The sequence below is a fragment of the Macaca fascicularis genome, chromosome 1, assembly GCF_037993035.2.
Source record: "Macaca fascicularis isolate 582-1 chromosome 1, T2T-MFA8v1.1".
Lineage (NCBI taxonomy): Eukaryota > Metazoa > Chordata > Mammalia > Primates > Cercopithecidae > Macaca > Macaca fascicularis.
In genome coordinates this window covers 123,152,141-123,176,414 of record NC_088375.1, presented here as the reverse complement: position 1 = coordinate 123,176,414, position 24,274 = coordinate 123,152,141, and the positions used below count along the sequence as shown (strand labels likewise).

General features: G+C 35.4%; 1 protein-coding gene across 34 annotated transcripts in view; it reads left to right on the top strand.

The window, feature by feature from the left end:
* CEPT1 (choline/ethanolamine phosphotransferase 1) overlaps positions 1–23,151 on the top strand; it is a 46,481-nt gene extending 23,330 nt beyond the window's left edge. For 6 of the 34 annotated variants that reach the window (XM_065548040.1, XM_015451827.3, XM_065548026.1 and 3 more), the window contains exons 5-9: positions 12,612–12,696; positions 20,384–20,515; positions 20,987–21,145; positions 21,625–21,750; positions 22,354–23,151. In XM_065548040.1, coding sequence (XP_065404112.1) covers positions 12,612–12,696; positions 20,384–20,515; positions 20,987–21,145; positions 21,625–21,750; positions 22,354–22,473 — 622 coding nt within the window. In that variant the 3' untranslated portion in view covers positions 22,474–23,151. Of the gene's footprint in view, positions 1–4,833; positions 4,919–10,860; positions 11,006–12,611; positions 12,697–20,383; positions 20,516–20,986; positions 21,146–21,624; positions 21,751–22,353 lie in introns of all 34 variants that reach the window. The other 28 variants (XR_012416525.1, XR_012416515.1, XR_012416514.1 and 25 more) reach the window with 9 other exon arrangements.
* The last annotated feature ends 1,123 nt before the right edge of the window (positions 23,152–24,274 follow it).

The following is a 24,274-nucleotide window of genomic DNA, read 5'->3' as shown; positions in this document are numbered from 1 at the left end:
CTTTGAATTTCCCTCATGATGTTATCCTGTGATGAAGTGTGTATTTAGAGAACTGTAAACAGCTCCATATGGTTGGATGATAAGATGCCTGCCTGTAGGGGAGTGGCAGGAGATAAGGCTGGAGAAGATCCAGAAAATCAAGGTCCTTCTGTGCTCTGCCGAGAAATATGAGCTTTTATCCTGAATCTGCAGGGAACTTTTGCAGGACCTAAAGCAGGGAAATGACAAAAGTGCCTTTTAGAAAGATCAGTCTGGCAGTAAGGCAGAGGGTAAATTGTAGTAGGCTGTGACAGAAGCAAGGAGACCCGTTAGAGGAAGCATCAGCGCATAATTAATGAGAATGATGAAGCATGCACGAACACAATGGCAGTGCTATTGCAGAGCAAGGAATAAATTGGAGAGAGACTTAAGAGGTAGAAACTATAGGACACAATATATATTTGGATGCAGGGAATGAATGAGAGGGCAGAGACTGAAATGACTCCTAGTTCCCTTCCTTGGGTGGCTGGATGAAAGTAGAGAAAGGCACTATAGGAAGAGGAACCTATTTAAAGAGAACAGTCTACCCAGAAACATATGTGAGGGATTTTAGACATCCAAATAAAATGAGAACAGGAGAAAACTTAGAGAGCAAGCTTAGAAAGAAGCCCATGAAATTTATTGAACAGCCAGAGTAGTAGGAGGCGTACTGGAATGTAAAGCCAGAAGGATGCATTTCACAAAAGAACATTGCTAAATGCTGCCAAGACTCAAAATGAGGACAGAAAAGTGTACATTGAATTTGGCAGTGTGAGCTATTCATAGTAATTTCTGTGTGATGTTGGAGTAGAAGCCAGACCGTAGGGGATAAGAAGTGAATGGAACAAATAAGTAGACTACTATTTATTACACATTATATAAGGTTACTTATAAAATGTGTGACTGTGATGTGAAGGAGAGAAGCATTGGTTAGAGCAGAGGATATGGGCTCAAAGGAAGGAGGGTCTTGTATTTTTATGAGAAAATTTTGAGCATTCAGAAGAAATCTGCTAGAGAAGAGATTGAAGATAATGAATAAAAAGAGAGGGAATGATTTATAGAACAGTAGCCAAAGATTTAGGACCAAAGGAATTCTAGGGTAAAAGGCAGAGGCATTAAATAGGAGGAAACTCTGCCACTGACACTAGAATGCTTGCAAGGCTGGGGTGGGGGTGTGGGGGCAGGGAAACACTAGATAGTTTGAATTTAATATATGAGCTTAAATATTAGTATTACAAGTGATTAGGTTTAATTTGGGAAATTGTATCCAATTTTCAGAAATTCTACATTGGCATTAAAGCAGCACCAAATTTGTTTTTTAAGTTAAAAGCAGGCTATAACATTCATAGAAATGTGCTATGGCCAGGCACAGTGGCTCATGCCTTTAATTCCAGCATTCTGGGAGCCCGAGGAAAGAGGATCACTTGAGCCCAGGATTTCAAGACCAGCCTGAGCAGTATAGACCTGGTCTCTACAAAAAATTTTTTTAAAAATCAGCCAAGCATGGTGGCGCTTGCCTGTGGGAGGATCACTTGTGCCCTGGAAGCAGAGGTTGCAGTGAGCTGAGATTACACCACTGCACTCTATCCAGCCTGGGCAACAGAGCAAGAGGCAACAGAGCAAGAACCTGTCTCAAAAAAAAAAAAAAAAAAAGAAAGAAATATAGGCTAAGTGCTCTACATTAGGGAGCCATTTATCAAAATAACAATGTAATGGAGGCATATAGAATAGAGATGTACATATAGATACATAGAATCTATAGAATACATGTAGATATCCCTAAAGACTTATCAAAGTTTGTATGCATAGAGGAGAAAGTCAAAATTTATTTTGCTTAATAAGGAGGGAACAAGGTCAGCTCTGGAATGTAGTTTGAGTAAAGAAATTTTTTAAAATCCCTTGCATGTTCTTACTCTTTTCTAGAGAAAAGTAAAAGCAACTTTAAGTACCTTAGGAATCTTATTTTTAAACGTGTTTATTTATTTGAATTGTTTTATTTTGATGTTTACATAAGTGAAAGGAATAATGAGAATTTCTTTTTTATTTATAATTTTGGTTGTTATACTTTTAATAACTTCATAAAATAGAATGTTTACCAGATAAGAATTTTTTGTTCCTTAGCCTCTTTAATATTACTGTTTTTAATTGTTATTAAGTTTGCTTATAGTATCTTGAACAAAAATAGTCACGGGATTGTAATTCATCTGTGACTAAATAATTCTCATTAAAGTCTAGCATTTTGAGAAAGCAAATGTGCTTTGGATACATCTTCCCTGAAATTATGAGCTATGTCTTCCAACAGTTTGCTCTCATCACAGCTAAAAGCTGCCTTGCACAGAGAATATTAGTGCCTATCATGTCTATTCAGACTCCTGTTCTCACAGTGCCCTTGGATTGAACAAGTAGAGATCTTACAGAGATGACTAGCCTGGATATGAAAGACTGGGGAGGAAAATGGGGTTAGAGGCTAGAATTTCATGGGAGGATTGGGTTGTAGAAGATAAATATGAATTGAAGCTCATTTATCAACATTTGCAAAATACTCTTTAAGTTATTTATGGATTATACTGAGTGAGAGAGTTCACATTTTCTCCCTTAAGGCCTAAACTATCTATATTAGGATTTTGGGGGTTTTTTTTTGTTTTGCTTTGTTTTGTTTTTGAGATGGAGTCTTACTGTGTTGCCCAGGCTGGAGTGTAGTGGCACAACCTCAGCTCACTGCAACCTCCGCCTCCGGGTTCAAGCAATTCTCCTGCCTCAGCCTCCTGAGTAGCTGGGACTACAGGTGCGTGCCATCACCACACCCAGCTAATTTTTTGTATTTTTAGTGGAGACGGGGTTTCACCGTGTTAGCCAGGACGGTCTCGATCTCCTGACCTCGTGATTCGCCCACCTCGGCCTCCCAAAGTGCTGGGATTAGGTGTGAGCCACGTGCCTGGCCTATATTAGGTATCTTTAAGTATATAACTTGTAGACATATATAGAGAATCATTTCTATAAATTAAATGCTTAGAAATCCTAATCAATCTTTAATAAAACTATACTTACATAAAACATCGGTCTTAAAAAAAAATCTGTGCCGTAAAGGCAGAACTCATTTAAATTATTTCAGGAGCAAAATACTCTTCAATTATTTTTTCCAAGACAAAAAAATAATAATTTGAACTTGGGCCAATATATGTTGGCTCAAATGTTAATCTCTGTTATCTTTTTTATGTATCAGCTTGGGCAAGGCTCGTAACTTTCATGGGCCTCATTTCCTAATTTGTAAAATAAGCTTTAGATTAGATGATCTATAAGGTTCTTTCTGTTTATAAAGTCTGTGAGGCTACTAATTCTACACAGATATTATTACAAGTGTACTTATTTATAATTACAGTAGGCAGAGTATTGATTTTTGCTTTTATTACATTTTTCAGCTCATGCTTCTAAAGTTTCACATTTACATTAGCTAAAAACCCTGTCACCAAATGTTTATTTCTATGTAAGTAAGTAGCTTCCCATTCTTTCTTTTCTATGGTTAAATGAAAAAAAGTTAATAGGCTATGTATTCCACTGGGTTGTCTGACAAATTGAGTTCATCTTTTTGTCCAGGTAATTTTTAAAGAATAATTATTTGAAGACCTCTTGATAATAAAGAACTGTTATTTGTTAATGTATAATCCACTTTGTATGGATTCAGAATTGGGAAACTTTCTAATCCCTGCATAGAATCTATTTATCTTTAAATGTCTAATACTTAACATATGAATTATTAAATACCAGAGATTTTCCTTCCAGTTTCCAATTTCCCTGTGTAGCTTTTTTCCAGCAATGATTTGTTCATTTGGGCCTCAGCTCTGTTCATTTAATTTTATCAGTTGCCGTAGATGATGTCCTAAAACAACCATTTGTATTAATGTAAAACCTAGATTGCAGTCTGGCCTCTCAGATCACCAGGTAAAATCATGGACATCTATCTATCTCACTAGCATTCCTCGGTTCTTAATTTTTATTTAAGTAGTTTTTATTTGAAGCTTAGTCTATACTGCTTTTTTGTGTGTTATTATCTGTGTTTCCAAACTTTTTAAGTGATTGAACTGGATGTTTTACCTATTTTTATCACTAGTAAACTAATCCAATGTAGTAGAGTATTATAATGCTGGTATGGAATTAGGGAAGAAAAAGAGGAAAAAGGAAAACTTCTGGACTAGAGATTATCAGGAAGTAGGATAAGGAGATGGCCAATTTGATTTTTGCTCTAACCATGTCCATATAGAAGTTACTCTTGATGAGATTCTTTCCCACTTACTCTTTCCACATATATGCTAGTTTTTTTTTTTGAGATGGCAGAGGTAGGAGTGTGGTGAGGCTTGGGACAAGGAAGGAACATAAGACGGATTAGTGGTTTTTCAAAATGTACATTGGGACTTCTAAGAAGAATTCCTATCTACAGGGAAGTCTTGATCAGTTCTGGTGCTAAAAGGATTTATGTCGTAGTGTAATTATTTGGCAAGTAATTCACCACTCCTAGGTAATTAGAGTTGATACTGTGTTTTTAGTATTAGTGTTTCCAGCTGCCTACTTAAAAGTCAATTTTTCGGTATATTACAGTTTTAATTTTTTTAACTTTTCTTCTATCTTGATTTGGATAAGAACTATGTATGTTTGTATAAGGATAGTATAGTACTGTATAAATTGTATCATTCCATCTTTAGGTGTCTTTGTAAGAAGAATGCTACTTTTTAAATCTGTTTTTGTTACCTGTGTTAGTAGGGCTCTTTAGCAAAAGTTCCGAGTAAAGTTATTTTGAAATGTTTGTTTCCTTATGTATAGATTCGATGTTACAGAGTCCCAGATCATAATTATAATATGCCAGCTTCTCACAGGAACCCTGGGGCCTTGGTTCTGGAACTTCACGGTAACTGCTAGAATATTCATGCTATCTGATGTACAATGGTGTGAACTCAATAAAGACAGCACCTTTGTCATGCACAGAATAATTAAAACATGAAAAATCAAAAGTCTTCCTGTTGGTATGTCACAAACAGGTTGTTAGAAAACATAATTTTAATATATAATATTAGGGCAATAAAAATCCACCCTATTAAATAAAATTTTTTAAAAGTAGTATTTCTGGTGATTTGATGCTAAAGCCAATTCTCCCATTTGCCTATTGTGCCTAAAATTTTTATTCTATGTACTGTTTTTTAAAACAAATACCTTTCCACCAGTAAATAGAATTTTTTTTATATTTCTATTTTGAAAACAGAATAAAGCAAGCAGAGTTTTTCTTAGGTAAGGAAGTTGAGATGATCTTATATTAATGTAGGAAAGATTCTGCTTGTTCTGTTAACTTCTTTAGCATATACTTTAAGCAGTCTAATACTAGTTCTTCTGCTTGTGTTTGCAGCAGTCTTGGTGTTGTATAATATTTATGCTGGAAGCTATTCTGATTTCTGTTTGTTTTGCTTAATGTTTTTCACTCTTAGTTGTGCTTTTGAAACTAAATATCCTTAGCTTTTCATGTTACTATAGTCATTCTTTGAATACTTTCCTTTTTTGTTTTTTTTTTTTTCTTTTCAGTAAATACATATGTCTCTAGTGTACTGCTAAAAGTAATATATCTTTTTCCTCTTTTTTTTTTTTTGATCGAGATAGAGTCTCATTCTGTCACCCAGGCAGGAGTGCAGTGGCACAGTCATAGCTCACTGCAGCCTTGAAACTCCTGGACTGAAGTGCTCCTCCCACCTCACCTTTCTGCACTATCACACCTGGCTAATTTTTAAATTTTTTTTTGTAGAGACAGGTCTTGCTGTGTTGCCTAGGATGGTCTTGAACTTCTGGCCTCAAGCATTCCTCCCACCTCAGCCTTCCAAAGCACTGGAACTATAGTCATGAGCTACAGCATTCACCCTTCTTTCTCTTCTTATAACTGCAATTTTGACCTTATGACTTTTAAAAACATTGTTAGGAAATGTATTCCTAGTGAGATAGTCCAGAATCATTCACACTTTAGCATAAGAAAAAATAGGGCTTAGATTCAATTTATTTGGCAGTTCAGAGAATGTCAGAGAAATGTTCATATGAAAACCTGACAGATAATTATATCAATGCAAGGGTTCATTAGGTTTCCTACATTAGGTCTCCTGCCCTGAAAAAAAAAGAATTGTAAAAATTTTAATATTGCTTCAATAATACAGAAATAGTGAATTCCTTGTTGGCCGAGTTCTTTCTTTCTTTCTTTCTTTTTTTTGAGGGGGGCGGATTTCTCACTCTGTCGCCCAGGCTGGAGTGCAGTGGCGCTCTCTCAGCTCACTGCAAGCTCCACCTCCCGGGTTCACGCCATTCTCCTGCGTCAGCCTCCTGAGTAGCTGGGACTACAGGTGCCCGCCACCACGTCTGGCCAATTTTTTGTATTTTTAGTAGAGACGGAGTTTCACTGTGTTACCCAGGATGGTCTCGATCTAACCTCATGATCCGCCTGCCTGGCTGAGTTCTTTCTGAAAAGTGTATTTCAGTGTTGTAAATCCAGTTATTCAGTGGCAGTAATGTTGGCTTTGAGGACAAATTCATGGTGAGGGATATTCTGCATCTTTTTTCAAAATAACCTTGGAATGTAGAGAATACAGTTGTGCCTCCGTATCTGTGGGAAATTGGTTCTAAGATCTCATGCAAATACCAGAATCCAGGGATGCCCAAGTTCCTGATATAAGATGATGTAGTATTTGCATAGAACCTATACACATCCTCCTGTATACTTTAAGTCATTCTACGTTACTTATACCTCACACAATGTAAATGCCAAGTAAATAGTTGTTATACTGTAAAGTTTAGGGAATAATGACAAGGAAAAAAGTCTGCACGTGTTCAGTACAGATACAGCTTTTAATATTTTTGATCTGTGGTTGGTGTAATTCATTGATGCAGAACCCACAGATAGAGAGGGCCGACTGTACTAAGAAGTATATCATTAGTCTCCCTTTACCCTTACACTGTCTTCTGGTACTTTCTCCAAAGACCTGTAGCTTTATGCTCATTGCAGTTGTCTAGATTTATAGGTTTATAATTTTTGATAGCCCTTTTTTTATTATTGTTGATTATACTTAGCAAAGGTCTTTTCCACCAATGTTCTTAATGAAATTAACAGTCAAAATATTGACTGTATCTACTTTCACCTTGTCTCTGATAACAAAGTACCCTATATTTATAGAGCCCTTTCTGTTAAAATGTTTCTAGAAACTAATGCATTTTAACATCATAAAAAAAGTTTTCAAAATATTTTGTTTTCTCCGTATATACTGTTTTTTACCAGTTGCTAACTTGCAGAGATTTTCTTTTGCTTTTAATACTTACTGCTTAAACTGATTTGATAATTAAAATGAGATTGTCAAATATACTCTCTTTTTTTATGAAGTTTGGAAAAAACCTTCAGAAAGAATTGTCCTTAATAATTTGTTTCTAAATGAATTTGATTTATTAGCATGTAAACTATATATAAGCTATTTCCTGTTGTATTCTAGCATTTTTGGTAAAATTGTATTAGAATACGAAGAGTTTTAGCACTGCATGGGAACAACGTTCCGGTTTCTCTTCAAGGTTATTTTCACTGTAACCTTGGAAAAGTCACTTGACCTTTCTAAATTTTCTCATCTACAAAATGGTGATATTTCCTACCTCCTAGGGTGGTTGTCAAGATTAAAAGGGTTAAGAATGTAATGTGCTTACTGTAGTGCTAAGCATATAATAAGTCTTCATTATTGTTACATTAGGACCTTTAGCTGACTCCTAATGGTTGGCAAATTTTTTATTGTGCCAGTTAGAGAGGAGGAATAAGCTCATGATCCCTTTATTTAACTCAGAGATTGTGAGAGGATTCTCCTTTCAGGTCTTATTGTTTTCAAAGGCGATAAAGATAGGCTGCCCCTTAAATTTGAGACCTATACTCTATTTCTTTTTATGTTAGAGGACTTGTTCTATTCTAGCCTTTGGCTATATTTTTCTCTTCTTACTCAGAGTTATTCAATGGGCTTTTTCTTTTTAGTCTTCTCAGAAAGTCTGAAGATCCATGTAGTCATTCATGTGGTAGGTAATATGTTTTTAATAATTAAGCTTATTTCAAAAATAGACTTGTCTTGCTGTCTGTTTTCCAAATTTATAACACTTGAATTAAAAATACTCCAAGTTACCACTCAGCTGTATGGTTAATATTATTTAACATTAAGATTACCATGTCCAGTTTGTCCCTTATCAAGGATAGAAAGTAAAATATTCAAAATCAGTATATTTAATTTCTAGGTAATCTTTATTTCAGTCCACCAACAGTTCACCCCACCCGTGGTATTTCTGGTAGAATCTATAATGAATGTCATGCTCTGGTTATCCATAAGTTACCTAGAGCTTCAGATCCATTTACAGATAATTATAAATCTGGAGTTAATAGCTATCTAATCCTTGAGTAAGAATCTAGACTTCTTCAAATAGATGATTTTTTTAAACAAAATGCTTCTCTTTAACAATAGCTCACAGGTCAAATTGTACAAATTGGGGATTCTTTGACATTGTGAATTTATCCCTAATGCATATTCTATGTTAACCAAACTAATACAAACAATTGTGTTGCCAAACTACAACACAATTATATTTACTATGTATAGTTTAACAAAAATACTTATGTTTACAAAATAACTGCATGTGTATCTTTGAAATGCATATGTCACATGTAGAAGAACAATGGATTGTCTGTTTCTGATTTTAGAGGGGAAAGACATTAAAAATTTGTGGGAAAGATGATTAATGTGCTTAGCTTTCATAGAATGCCATTTAAATCCCTTCACATCCCTCAATTAAAACTGAATTCTGGAATTCAAACCAGATGCATTTGTCAGGTAACACTGATAAACAAATGGAAACTTTCAAAATAGAAATTTTTCTCATAGTTAGCTAACTTACTTTGGAGTTGTTCTACCCCCCTTTTAAAAGCTATTTTGCACTTCTGATGTAGTAACTACCTTGATCAGAGAGTTTTCTAAGCTTTTTGTAGTGATGAAGACCTCCTGAGATCATCACTCCAACTAAAGAGATGCTCTGTTCCCTTGTTGAGAAGTTTATTCATATTCATTTAGTACACTTTATTCTCTGTTAATCAGTAGACCATTAGAGTGTTGTAAGGAATGATTGGCCTAAAGTTTATTATGGGCGTTGAAGGTTATTTTGACCTCAGACTGTCACATTTATAGCTTCCCCATCAGATGAATGGTTTGCTTCTTTTTATTTATTTTTGTGACAGCCATCAAAACAGTGTTTGTTTCTGGCTTGTCATAGTAATTTAAGTGTGTCCTGATGAGAATATTCATTATGGGTTATCCCCAGTAATTGGGAGAATTCTTTGTTGTCTTTTGACAACCTATATTAAAATAAAGTAGAAATAGGAAATTATTATTTATTTATTTATTTTTAAGACAGAGTTTTGCTCTTGTTGCCCAGGCTGGAGTGCAATGGCACAATCTCAGCTCACCACAACATCCGCCTGCCTGGTTTAAGCAATTCTTCCGCCTTAGCCTCCTGAGTAGTTAGAATTACAGGCATGTGCCACCACACCTGACTAATTTTGTATTTTTAGTAGAGACAGGGTTTCTTCATGTTAGTCAGGCTGGTTTCAAACTCCCTACCTCAGGTGATCTGCCTGCCTTGGCCTCCCAAAGTGCTGGGATTACAGGTGTGAGCCACCACATGAAGCCAGGAAATTATTTTAAAGCAGCACTAGTCAAGATGTTCATGTACCTTCATAGATATAGGAAATTGTGGTTAGTATCATTTAATTTTCTCCCTCTACAACTTTAGGCTGTAGAAATCTAATGCGACACATAAGTAATTTGTTTTCCCATATAAAACGTTTTGTTAAAAAAATCACTGGTGTTTGGATGCTCTTTGACCACATATCCCATGTGTCTTGAAGGGTTTTTTGGTTTTGTTTTTCATTGTTTTTTTCTTGGTGTGGTACTAGTGGTCAGTTTCTTTGTTTTGGTTTTGAGGAACAGTCCCAACACTTGAGAATATTACCACTGATGATTCTCCACTGATGATAGGCAGTTCTCATGATTCAGAGAATAATAATAATAATAATAATAATAAAAAGGAAGTGATTACAGACATGCCAAATTCCTGCCCTTATATAATATTCTGTCCTCTAAATAACTGTGTATTTCCTGTATGGCCAAAAAGATTAAAATGAGCCTCTTTCTAGTATGTGTTACAGTAAATTGAGCCCATACTGAGACTTCTTAGCGGAAAGGTGGAAGAATGAATTGTCATATAACTAGCTCTCTTCTAAACAGAATCATAAACTCTTGTTTATCATTTCTACCACCTGTCCCTCTTAGCTTGCTTTAGTTCCCATCCCTGGGAATGACTTTGCACTGCATGCACCCTTTTTCATTGACAGTCAAGATTAGAACCACACTTCCAGGAGTTATGATAGGCAGTTCTCATGATTCAGAGCAGAAGATTCTCATCCTGGAGTTCAGAATAGTCTTCTAAATCAGATAAACAAATAAGAAAAAATATTCTTAACTAACTACCAACTGGTAAGTAAGTTTTCCTGGCCCTCTCTCCATAATAGTAAGACATTATTCATCTAAATAAAATGTTAGTATTAGAATGGTTAAGAAAATTCTGTCTTTGAAAGTTTCAAATGACTATTCTATAAAACTTGCCCTGAGAATCCCAATTTGAGACTTTGTAAAGATCTTTTATGTTTCCTATTCTCTTTTATATTAATCCATGGTACAAAGATTAATTGCATGAGGTTCCCTCCATTTTTATTTTGTAATTCTATACTTCTGGCCCTTCCCCTTCCAAAAGGCTACTTCATATATCCAGCAAAATGTTCTAAGATGTCTACCCTCCTCCACCCAAGACAGAATCGATCATCTTTGACACCTACCTGCTTAGTCTCCTGAATCTGCTACTGAGTGTAATTCCCCTTATTGGCAACACCAGTCACCAGGTCAGCTCTACAGATTCTTTTTAGCCTAATTCAGTCCATTTTTTTTTCAATGTGTATATCAAGATAACTACATCACTGTATGTTTGCAGCTAAATAAGCTTCTGTTTAAAAAACATTCCTGGGCAAACAAAGACCCATTTTTTTTAGTTGCAAGACGTTAGTTTCAACCCAGTTATTTATCACAGCATGACAGCTTATGTATCTTAAACTCACATTACAGATTACCTGCTTTATATATTTTTAGAAATGGAGGCTCTGTTCTGTTCTGGGAATTGAATCCCTTTGCTGTTGTTATCTACTTTCAGACTAATTACTTATAATAGATAAATTATTCACTTTGTTGAAAAACTAGCATTATAAGAAGGTATACAGTGAAAAGTCTCCTCATTCTTATCTCCCAGCTCCCCAGTTTCTATACCGTACTCCCCAACAGGTAGCCACTATTCTTAGTTTTTAATATATCTTTCAAGAAATTTGTTATGCAATTACTGGCAAAGATAAAAGTAGAATACTATCTCTTTTTTACACAAAAAATAGCCTATACACATTCTGCAACTTATTTTCACTTACTATATCTTTGCTACTTTTTATATCAGTATATAGAGAGCTGCCCTACTCCTTAAAAGCTGCAAAATATTCTATGTTATGGAAGTACCATAATTTTTATAACTACTCCCTTTGAGGGAATTTTTTTAAATTATGCTATTATAAATTTATAATTCCATAGTGAATAACCTTGTATAAACATCATTTTGTGCAAGCATATCTGTAGGGTAAGTTCTCAAAATTAGAAGGCATTTGAATCCAGTAATCTAAGAATGATAATCTCAAAATTGTAGAAAGTGCTAGTTTACAGGAGGAAAGGAAAAACAGCGTATGTTTTGCTTCTCAGTCTTTTTGCCCATATTCTTTTTTTCACACTTTCAGGCTTCTAATTTCTGCTGCCCTGTTGTGCATGAGGTTTGTCTCTTCTTGACTGTAAAATTATTTTCAGCAACCCCAAAGCTAATTCTTGGCTGCTTTCAGTATCTTCTTTGCAGAAGTCTTAGAGTAGTTAACCTAGTAAGAATAAGAATTTGAGAACTGGAGGAGATTTTTGTTTTCACACCTATACAATGGCAGACATTAAATGAATATATCTAAAGAACAGTAAGTGTTACAAAGTCTCAGTGAGTTAAAGCGCACCATTTATTTCATCTGATACTACAAAGCACTTATTTCAAGATTTCATATTTTATAGCAGTGCAATGTAATCCTCTGCTTGATACTCAAAATTTAATACCTCCTCAATTTTTTTTTGTTTTTTTTTGTTTTGGTGGGAAAGGTTAACCTATGGTTTCAGCCCAACTTCAATGAGTCAGAAATTTCCTTTGCAAAGGAGGGGTTTTTATTGCTCTTTGAAATTCATCAAATTAAATTAAAAGGCTTCGGATTTTATATGATTTTTGCTCATAACAAATTTTTGATGCCTCCTTTTCCCCTTTCCTCAATATTTGAGATTTTTTTTTCTATTGTGCATGATAGAGGAATGCTGCTAAGCTTGCACGTAATTAACTTGAAATTGTTGTGAGTAATTCTGCTCTTTTGGCTTTTTGTACCTAATCAGAATTGATGTGACTGAAGTGCAAATCTTCATAATAATCATGCATTTGCTGGCAGTGATTGGAGGACCACCTTTTTGGCAGTCTATGGTAACTTTTTTCACATTGTGTGTCCCATTTAATGCATGTTGTCTTTTGCTTGTGTTTTGTAATATGGGATAATCCAGTTAAAGGGTAATGTGTGAAATTCTTTTATTTTTTCTGAAAATGAAAAGTCATAGCGAACAGTAGAACACAACTTCCTCTTTAGAGGATGGTGAATTTTACTACTTGGAGTTATGTGGAATGTTAGGACTATTCCAGGGCTGTTATTTTTGAAGGCCATTGAGAATCTGAATTAGTATTGTCATCCCATTTTACAGATGAGGAAACAGCAGACACTATTAACAAGTTAACCAGTGACAAGATTAAATTAGACCTTTTATTCTCTTTCTTAACTACATGAGTCTACCAGTTTCTCTGTCATATACTTAAAGCTGAATAACAAATTTGAGATTGTAAGTTAACTCTAGCTCCAAAACAGGATAAATGCCTGTTGAATGAAATCAGTGTCATGGGATTGTTTGAATGAGCTTGGACCTTGATTTCCAGGTCTACCTGAAATATAGTCACTCCTACAAACAGATTCTGTTCCACAAACCTCTGAGGTAGGGAGTAAAATATGGGGGCCAAGAACACAAGCTCTGGAACCAGACTCTGTGCATTTGACCCAGGCTGCACGGCCTACTGTGTGAACTTAACCTGTTGTGTAACTGTCTCTGGCCTAGTTTCCTCTGTAAAATGAGGTCAGTAGTACCTATCTCATAAAGTTATTTTATGCATTAAAAGAGTTAATATATTGTTTAAAGCACTTAGAATAGTGCCTATCAAATTAATAAGCACTCAATAAAAGTTGTTGCTGCTCTTACAGTTTTAATGTATTCTTTCAGATTTGGGTTGTCATAGTTGGTACTCCCCTGGTCATCAGTTAACTGCCGATTTCTACCATCACCCCTTCAGAATACAGTATTTATCATTCATTTGGTGAAAGCTTAACAAAGAAAAGATTTACTAGACCTAAATTAATGTAATTCTTAAAAATCAGATTAATTTTAAAGTATAAGGGAAATTTACTGAGCAACATTTTTCCCTTACCTAACTCACTTTATGATGGAAAATGAGGTACTTGAGGAAGTGTAATTGATACACTACCCGAAGTATTTATTGCCAGAACTGAATTGTTAAGTGTCTTTTGTTGGGAAGATGAGTCTGTGAAGGGGTAGGAGATGAAGGAATAAAAATAATCCACAGTCAACTGGAAAAATTGTGAAACTATTCAGTTATGTACATAATATCATTCATTTATATATCTTAGATTTCACTATAGAGACCCTATTGGCTTTTGAGACTAATGCATAGGAAATATGAATTTTATTACTTTTGCTCTTCAGTAGACTAGTTCTTTTTTTTTTTAATAACAATTTTGCCTTATAGGAAGGAAATAATAGTTTTTGTTTTCCTGAAACCAGATCATAAAGCCGAAAGCTTACCCCCACTCCTAAAGTTTTGACTATGTTATTATTTTTATAAGCCTTGTATACCAAAATTTTCCCCACAAAATTATTTGTAACATCTTGTACATAAAGTTTTAGCGTACCAATATCCAAAAAGTGGGATTTCTGGCTTGATTATTGGAAAACAAATCAGTGTTTGGTTTATACAGGTTAAGTATCCCTTGTCTATAATTCTTGGGACCAGCATTTCAGATTTCAGATGTTTTCAAATTTTACAGTCTTTGCACATACATAATGAGATATCTTGGTATCTTGAGATACCAAGTCCAAACATGACATTTATTTTCATATACATCTTATACACATTGCCCGAAAGTAATTTTATACAATATTTTTAATAATTTTGTGGATAAAACGAAGTGTGTGTACCGAACCATCAGAAAGCAAAAGTGTTACTATCTTAGCCACCCATGTGGATAATCTGTGGTTTGGCATCAGTGTTACTCCTGACTCTGAATTTACATACTACTGTTAAGCAATCATTTTCTAACACTTATTTACACATAGATATATTTAGCAAAACATAAGATGTATAAGTGAAAAGATAATGTGTTCAGGGTAGTGAAGCAGCACACTAGCATCACTAGAATACCTGTATGTTATCACTATTAACCAAAAATTATCTGCAGGCCTTTTTGACATTTTCAACAATATCTTTATACCACACAGCAGATAATAAGCAAAAAACAAAAACAAAATTAAAAAACAGTAATGCACTTAGTTCTTGGCCCCATGTCGGGCACTGGGGAGAGCCTGCTGTTAGAATGTCCAGCCTGCACAATGTCATTTTATTACCCTTTGTGGAGGTACTTATGTGACAGGATATGGGCCTTTACACAAAGATATATTGCAGCTATGAAGGGGACTGGGAGGGTCGTTTTTCCCTTGGAGATGCTGAATAAACTTTAGTGCACCTACATTTTGACCTCAACCTGTCACATAAGGTCAAGTGTGGAATTTTCCATTTGTGGCATCATGTTGGCACTCAAGGAGTTTTGGGATTTGTAGCATTTTAGATTTTGGATTTTCAGATTAGGGATGCTCAACCTGTGTGCCTAATCATTTTTTGTAAATATGGAAATGCATAAAACATTGTAAATGAAGTTGTCTGTGCACGTTATATACATATCCTTATTTCTTAGGTGATGCCTGGTAGTAAATTGCTTCAGTATACTTTTTACCTTTTTCCATTAGGAAAAATCTACACATGTACATAGTAGATATAATTTTTTCTTTTATAAAGATCAAATATTTTGTCGTCTTGTAATTAATATAACTATCCTTTTTAAATTACATATTTTATCTGAGGAACTCTCAGATTCACATCTGAAATGGAGTTCCCAGACCCAGTAAACTAGCAGTCTAACTAGCAGGATTCGTGAGATGAGGTTAGATTCGTTCGTGAGGTTAGACTAGCAGTCTAACTAGCAGGATTCGTGAGGTGAGGTTGCAACAGGAAAACAGATTCTCCCCGTGCCCCTTCATCCTATTGTTAGCACTTTGGTCCTACTGTTAGCATCATTAAACTAAAAGGGTACAACCTGACTTCTCTGGTGATATATTTGGAGACTTAGTGAAATATTCTGTTTTTTCTTTTCTTTTTTTTTTTTTGAGATGGAGTCTTGCTCTGTCGCCCAGGCTGGAGTGCAGTGGCCGGATCTCAGCTCACTGCAAGCTCCGCCTCCCGGGTTTACGCCATTCTCCTGCCTCAGCCTCCCGAGTAGCTGGGGCTACAGGCGCCCGCCATCTCACCAGGCTAGCTTTTGTATTTTTTTAGTAGAGACGGGGTTTCACCGGGTTAGCCAGGATGGTCTCGATCTCCTGACCTCGTGATCCACCCATCTCGGCCTCCCAAAGTGCTGGGATTACAGGTTCTTTTTTTAAACAACTCCCAATATAGATTCCCATAATTGACCTCAGATCACTATATTATTTTTTTCTTTTTACTTAGCATTATGGGTTCGTTACTGAATATGCTGTTTTGAATTGCATTATGCTAATACAGAAACAATTACTACATATTGAGCTCTCACTTATTTGCGTGCCAAATGGAGAAGAGATACTCACTTAGGGTTCAGGTGTGAAATTTACATCTCTTGTGAGATTGAGGCCATAAAATGGAAATTGCCTTCCAAATCCTCATTAAATTAGAAGGCTTTTACTGACACTTAGAAAGCAAGTTTATGGTCAGAACAAATAAAAACAGTGCAGATGTCTTCATAAGGCTGATTCCAGAAGATCAGCTGTTTTGTAAAGGTAAGTGATTTGCATCTATTACATATGGATTACCCATTCTTTGCCAATTTTTTTCCCCAAAGAGATGAGTTTTTACCATAGGTTATAGTTATTGTTGTTATTGTTGTTGTTTTCCCTTTTTTTTCCCCCAAAGGAAATTGTCTTCATCCATAAAAGTCAGTGCTTGTTTTATACATTGCAAGAAACAAAAAGCATATTTTTTTGTTTTTTGCTTCCCCAAAAGACATTCCTTTTAGAATGCCTTGGAACTATCTTCTATCCTATCACTCTTTAAAAAAACAGAAAAGAATATATTCTTACTTTGGAAAAGACTTACATATAATCAACTCATGGTTACTTTTACTGATGCTTGAGTCTTGTAAATGTAGTAATTGATCAAATTGTATTAAGCCACAAGGGACTTTCTGGCATTCAGTTAAGGCAACTAGGTGAGTGTTACTATTGCAGGTGAAGTTTCAGGATTCATTTGGTCAGACTGAAGACTTTCTATGTAGTATAAATTGATATCTCATTCTTGAACTACAAGACGTTAAAATGCCTTTACACTTAAATAATTCTGATAGGGTGATTTTCCTTTGTGGACACTGTAATTATGTTAACATTTGCTGTATTTTGATGGAATTCATTTACATTAAAATGATTTACAAACAGGCATTCCTACATTCTTTGAGGAAAGTGTCTAATCTCAAAATGATACTTTTTATTTCTGCTCTGGTGTACAAAGCCTATAAGGACATTTTATCATGCTTATAAGAAAACTAGTCTTACAAAAAACTAGCCGGGCGTGGTGGCGGGCGCCTGTAGTCTCAGCTACTTGGGAGGCTGAGGCGGGAGAATGGCGTGAACCCGGGAGGCGGAGCTTGCAGTGAGCCGAGATCACGCCACTGCACTCCAGCCTGGGAGACACAGCGAGACTCCGTCTCAAAAAAAAAAAAAAAAAAGAAAAAAAAAGAAAACTAGTCAAAGTTTACTAACTGATAGTAGTCTGCATTAATACAAACTATTGAACCAGAAAACATGACCTTTGTAATCTGGTAAAGATACTGATAATTTAAGATTTTCTTTTTCTATTTGTAACCTTTTTAAAAGTGAATTACATTACATTGTTATTATTTGGATGCATACCTTCATGGTATGAGTCTGAAGAGTTTTCACCTGGCTATAGGACAGACACCATGACCCAAAGGAATTCTTACTCTTCCCGACTCCTAAAGACTTGAAACTGCAAGCAGTCCTGACATAAAGATGTCTTTGGTATCGCTCTTTGGCTATTTCTAAAGAGTGGATGCACTTCGGCCGCCTTTGATGAGTTCCAAGATGATGACAGAAAGAAAAAGGTTGGGAAATACAGAATGTGCCTGTCCTTTTTGACCTGAGGGAAAGACAGAATGTGCCACCCTCCTTGATCTTAAGTGTGGGGTGAGAATGGCAACACTTTGTGTTTTTTATAAGTAGTGCCAGTTTTTAAAGGATCACCTGCTGAGACTTGGGATTCCTTTGACTCACTTTTTCTTCACTTTGCCTCATATTTTCTTGGTAGCTCATTTCATCACTAATGTAGGGGCTAGATGTTTCTTCATACTCTCCCAAAACAGGACTTCTACATAGAAAGTAAGAGAAAGGGAGATTTTAGTCTTCATTTAAAAAATATGTATTGAGCCACCTACAATAACCAGGGCTCTAGAGAGTGTACAAAATCAATTCAAATAAAATGCATCACTCAGGAGCTTATGTTTTGGTGTATATAGCTAACATATATGACAAAAGTGATGAGAACCTTAAGAATCTATGATGCTTTGCTCCTAGTTTGCTTCCTTTGTAATCCAAGCCAGGTACTAATTTTCCTGGCTTTTCTAATGTTTGTGTTTATTCTTTGAAAAGGCAACGATTTTTACGATCCCAAGGCAATTTCACCAAATTATAAATACAGTTATGACTCTCATTCAGTTCATTTATGACACAGACGACTATTATACAGAGATGGTACTTATTTAGTACCCTGCCCCTAATACAGGGCTGCCCCTGTGATAGAATAATGCTTTGCTTCTTTTGGAATCTGAGAGAAGTATAGTATTTTCCCCTTTGCCAGAGAGATCCTTTGACTCTGTGGAGTCAAAAGTGGGAGGGGTGGGAAGAGAGTCTGGGAACCAGGAAACTAGCCACAGTATTGAGTTTCAGCCAGGTGCATCAGATTGAGAACGCAATGTCCCTAGTTTATTGAACAAGAGCAGAAAAATCTCTTGGAGTTCAAAGCAACCATGGTGTTTATTTTCTCCTTTATTGAAAACAAGTTTTGAACTTAGACTGCAGAGATTGGAGATTTAGGGGGAGAAGATAACCATTTAGGATAGTTTAGGACTTGACTTTTAGGTTGACCTAGTTAATTTCAGAAAATTTAACACTGCTTCAGTACAACTTAAACTTGAACATTTGATTTCAGGTTTTTTTCAGAGCTGCATTTTTGCAAGAGGTAACGGAGTTATCTAAACAAAGTGAGTTCTTGAGAGTTTTGAAGAAATGAAGTATCCAAACATTAAGATTTATGTCTTCCAGTCTTAACTGAGGTTTCCCATATAGTAGGAAGTGCCACATTTGCTATTTGATTTTAAAAGTGTAGATAGATGACAGCCATACAAAGTGTAAACAGCCCTAATTAAAATGCTTTCATTGTGACCAGGCATGGTGGCTCACACCTGTAATCCCAGCACTTTGGGAGGCTGAGGCTGGGAGATCACTTGAGTTCAAGAGTTCGAGACCAGCCCAGCCAACATGGTGAAACCCCGTCTCTACTAAAAATACAAAAATCAGCCAGGCCTGGTTGTGGCCACCTGTAATCCCAGCTACTCGGGAGGCTGAGGCAAGAGAATCACTTGAACCCAGGAAGCAGAGGTTGCAGTAAACCAAGATCACACCACTGCACTCCAGCCTGGGTGACAGAGCAAGACTCTGTCTCAATTTTTTTAAAAAAATTTTTTTCATTGTAAGAACTCATGGCTTATTAAACCATTGGGGGCTTTTGGAATCTCGTTTCTATAATCATTTGTTTCTATTACTAGACTACATCATTTATTTTATTGTTACTTTCTTTTCAATCCATACTGGACAAAATTTGAGACCAAAAAAGCTAAAGGGAGGGGTGCAAAAAAGAAGAGACTCTTAAATGATTTTTAAAATTCAGTACAAGTGTATTTCATTTTAAATGATGGATATTGTGTTTTCAAGATTAAATGCATGATATCAATCCACTCTGTCCCCCATACTTCAGGTAAATACATTTTCAGTATATTTTATGAATATATTATTCACTTTTCTGAAAAGTACGTTTAAACTTTAAAATTTTGGATGCATAGTAGTAGAATCTGTTTGAATGTACTTGACCTGTTTTTTCTCCTGCATGTGAATGCCTTCTTAGTTGCCTTCTGCTTTTACTGCCTGTATCCTAACAATTTGGAGTTGGGAACTCTTCTGAATAGAAATTTTGTCTTCCATTCTCTGTACTCTGCAGATTTTTATATCTAGTTGCAACATTTCTGTTATGCTTCATACTTCCTCACAACAATTATGAATGTTCTACAGATTTAGAGGTAGAATTCAAAAACATATACAAAGAAAAAGGCGAGGTGCACTCCTTTTATTAAAAGGCCAGAACACATCCTGGTTCACTGTTGCAAGATCTCTGGGATGCATTAGGTGAATCTATCTTAACTTGTGACACAAGTTAATAAAGTTGAATGTGTGTTTTTTTTTTTAAGGTTGATATCAGAAGTGAAACTAATTTCTAAATAGTCTCAACTCTTGAGACTTGCTATATTGCTTATAACGAAGAGGAAAAGGAAACTTTCATTACTTTACATATTTATGTAATTGGAGGGAATGGAAAGTTTTTGGGAATATGAATCAAATATTAGACTGTTTTCTTATTTTAGTTTGTATATGTTTTAATTGTTTTCTCTCTCTACCCATTAAAGATTCCAGTGCTGAATATTCAAATGAAAATTTTTCCTGCACTTTGTACTGTAGCAGGGACCATATTTTCCTGTACAAATTACTTCCGTGTAATCTTCACAGGTGGTGTTGGCAAAAATGGATCAACAATAGCAGTAAGTATGCCTTAAGATTTTCAACACTTGTTTACACTAGGACTTGGTTTTGTCGTCATTTTGTTTTTTATTTCAAATGTATAAAATCATTTGTTAATTTATAATTTATACATAGCCTTTAAAGAAACTAATGTTCAAAACTTCAATTTTATATATACTTACCCACATTTATATGCTTTATATAGTCATAGTTTTATGCATACACACACACACACACTTATTCACATGTTTTTTAAAGTGTGAGCTGCTTTGTAAAAATAAGCCTGGTCTCTCAAGTGAAATCTTCAGTTTGTACCTAATCAATTTATGCTGCTACTTTTCATTAGCTCTTCTAGTTTGTGATTTATAGAAATTGCTGCCTATCAGGTACCATGAGGTTCCTGAAAGTTTGAGTTGAACTGTTCTGGAGCAGATCCATGCAGTATCTGATGAGTACTGAATACTATTAACTCTTCTCTTCACTCTGTACAGGGAACAAGTGTCCTTTCTCCTTTTCTCCATATTGGATCAGTGATTACATTAGCTGCAATGATCTACAAGAAATCCACAGTTCAGCTTTTTGAAAAGCATCCCTGTCTTTATATACTGACATTTGGTTTTGTGTCTGCTAAAATCACTAATAAGCTTGTGGTAAGCACCTGAGTTTTTATTTGTTTTGTTTTTCACTTTTATCTTATTTTGGTTTTATGGCCATAGTTTTCATTCTGTGCTTCCTAAATGGTCCTAGAGTTTGCCCTCCTCTAATCAGAATCTCTTGATATCAACATGTGAACTGTTTTTACCCTTTGTGAAGCTACAATTTGAAGTTACTGGAAGTTCTTGGAAAACATACAACTTTTCACCCTTTTTATCCACTGTTTAATTTGGTTGTTCAGTTTATCTACATTCTTCAGTCTCAATCTGGACACTCAAATTAAGGCTCCTTGTGAAAAGCATCTTTTGGCGGGTTTCTCAGACACATTTCTTATTGTTGGGTTTTTAGTTTTGGGAATTCAACAGCTATTCCTAAATAATTACTGGAAGTTGATATCTGAGCACAATATGATTTACTCTGTAGTCCACAATTGTCCTCCTATGAAAATGCCTACGTTATTCTGTTTTATTCATAGGTTGCACACATGACGAAAAGTGAAATGCATTTGCATGACACAGCATTCATAGGTCCAGCACTTTTGTTTCTGGACCAGTATTTTAACAGCTTTATTGATGAATATATTGTACTTTGGATTGCCCTGGTAGGTATTGTACTAAGTCTTATTTCATGGTTTGAGGATTTGAAGGTTGCTTGTTTTCTTATTTTGATGAGCCAGTCATGAGAGAGAGTTCATATAATTGTAATGATTTGGAATGTCAGAAATCCACATAAATGGGGCTGTGTGAGAGTTCTATGACTTTATATTTGAGCCTTTTAGTTTTTGCATTAATCTTACTAGTCCTGCCTACATCAGGCAGGGCTCATAAATTGCAAATTGCTGACTGAGTAAAAAAGCATGAATCGGCATACTACACCCTGTGGGCCCATAACCTGTTTTGGTAAATACAGTTTTATTGGAACACAGCTATGGCCATTCATTTATATATTGTCTTTGGCTGGTTTCATGCTACAATGGCAGAGTTAAGCAACTGTTTCAAAGACAATAAGGCCCATAAAGCTTAAAATATTTGCCATCTGTCTCTCTAACAAAGAGTTTGTATGTGAAGGAAAGATTGCAAGGAAACTGAATTATTGTTTAGAATAGAAGGTCAATCTGCAGAGAAAACAGAGTCCACTCCTCTTTACTTTCAGGAAGCTTAGGGAGAGCCTAAACGGGTGCTGAGAATGTCTCTTTTCTTTCCAGGTTTTCTCTTTCTTTGATTTGATCCGCTACTGTGTCAGTGTTTGCAATCAGATTGCGTCTCACCTGCACATACATGTCTTCAGAATCAAGGTTTCTACAGCTCATTCTAATCATCATTAATGATGTAATTGGTATTATATAGGAACACCATGTTTTCTGCAGGAAGGAATCTGAACATATTAAGGAGAATGGGGGTGGATAAGAACAAATATAATTTATAATAATCAATGTTGTATAACTTTTATTCTTTATTATTGGTAACACTCCCTAACTATCCTGTGTGAGAATGGGAATTTCAAGTCCCATCTTGTAAATTGTATATGTTATCATGCAGGGTTTGGGCCAAGAAAGCATGCAGAAAAAAAATGCCATGTGATTGTAATTATCCTGGATTCAGAATAACATTGTGATGGGGAGCCAGATCCACAGTGGTGGGGAGTTCTAATGTTGACTATTTGCAGGCCAAAAGATGATTGCTTTATAATTTTAACAAATCATCGTCTTTTAGTAACATCCTTGTTTAGTGTCTTCTCAAGCTTTCTTTACTAAGGAGTTCAGCTTGTGACACAGATACATCCCACTAGCTTGTGAGGTGGAACTAGTAATAAAGACCTTGAATTTGGATTGAAAGGTTTCCTATTTTTACATTGTTGAGGAAGTTCTTTTTTTTTTTTTTTAATTGCTCAAGAAATGATTCTCTCACAGGCTTGGGAAATCCTGTTAGCATGCAGAATAATGTGGTAACTTTGTCAATTTCCCATTTTATTTTTTTAAATAAATATATGATCTGAAAGCCAACTTTTTCTCAGTTTTATTCAGTGAAAAGATAAACTAAGTTTTAATATTATTTTTTTAAATTTAAGCAAAATTTATTTCTGTTCTTTAATAAATAAGAAAATTTGGTCCACTGCATTGTTCTAATGTGTCTTGTGACATTTCTATTTTGTAGAAACTTTAACTTTAAAAAGGAGAACTATGTTCATCTTTCCTGTCAGTGGTTTTTTTGTGTTGTAGTCATCACCTATGTAATTATCAGTCACTTAGAAATCTCAGACCCTTCCCCTAAATTTTCAGCAAGTGCCTGGGCCTCTCTAAGGGGTTACTTTGTACTCTCCTTTTCTGGCACTCTCCTCTTTGGTATCTGTACTATAGTTTGAAATGGGAACCAGATATGTTTCCATTTTATACAGATAATTCAGTTGCTTGAAGAAGAGGAACACAGGAGAAAAGATTTAAACTATTGGCTAAAATGAATGTCTTATTATTGATTTTCATCTATATCCTGTCCCATAATCAGGAATAAACAGTAGCTACACTGTCTTGTATGGCAGCCAGAGCGCTCCTTGCTTGCACTTTTAATGATTCCATCCATCCCGTGTAGATTGGATTAGCAAGGAGAAGTAAACCTTTAATTTCTTTGCCAGACTATATTGGGAAATGAAAATCCATCATTACCTTTCCTTGCTAGCAATTGTTCCAATATCTGGGATAAAGAAGTACATACAGGAAAATGTTAGGGCAGATCAAGTATTGAAAGCTAGGACAGAGCAGGACAAAGGAGGAAGGATAATTCTACTTGTTTGGCAAAGTTACATCAGTTGTCTTACTGACACATCGGGTATTATCTATAGTGGAAATTGAGGCCTGGAGAGGTTAAATGGCATGCCAGTGTCAGTTGCTATTTTTCAGAACAAAAATTAGAATCCAGATTTGAAACCTGGTGCAGTGTTCTCTCCTATACTGGGCTTTAGTAGGCCAAAGCTCTAAAGCAAGATATTGAGGGCTAATTGAAATATGTTTATTCTCTTACATTCTTTTTCAGCATAGATGGAATCTGAAAAGCACTCAGATATTTAGTGTGTGTGCATCCTTCAGCCCTAAATACAGCATTAGCATCAAATCAAGGGTACATTTGTAATAA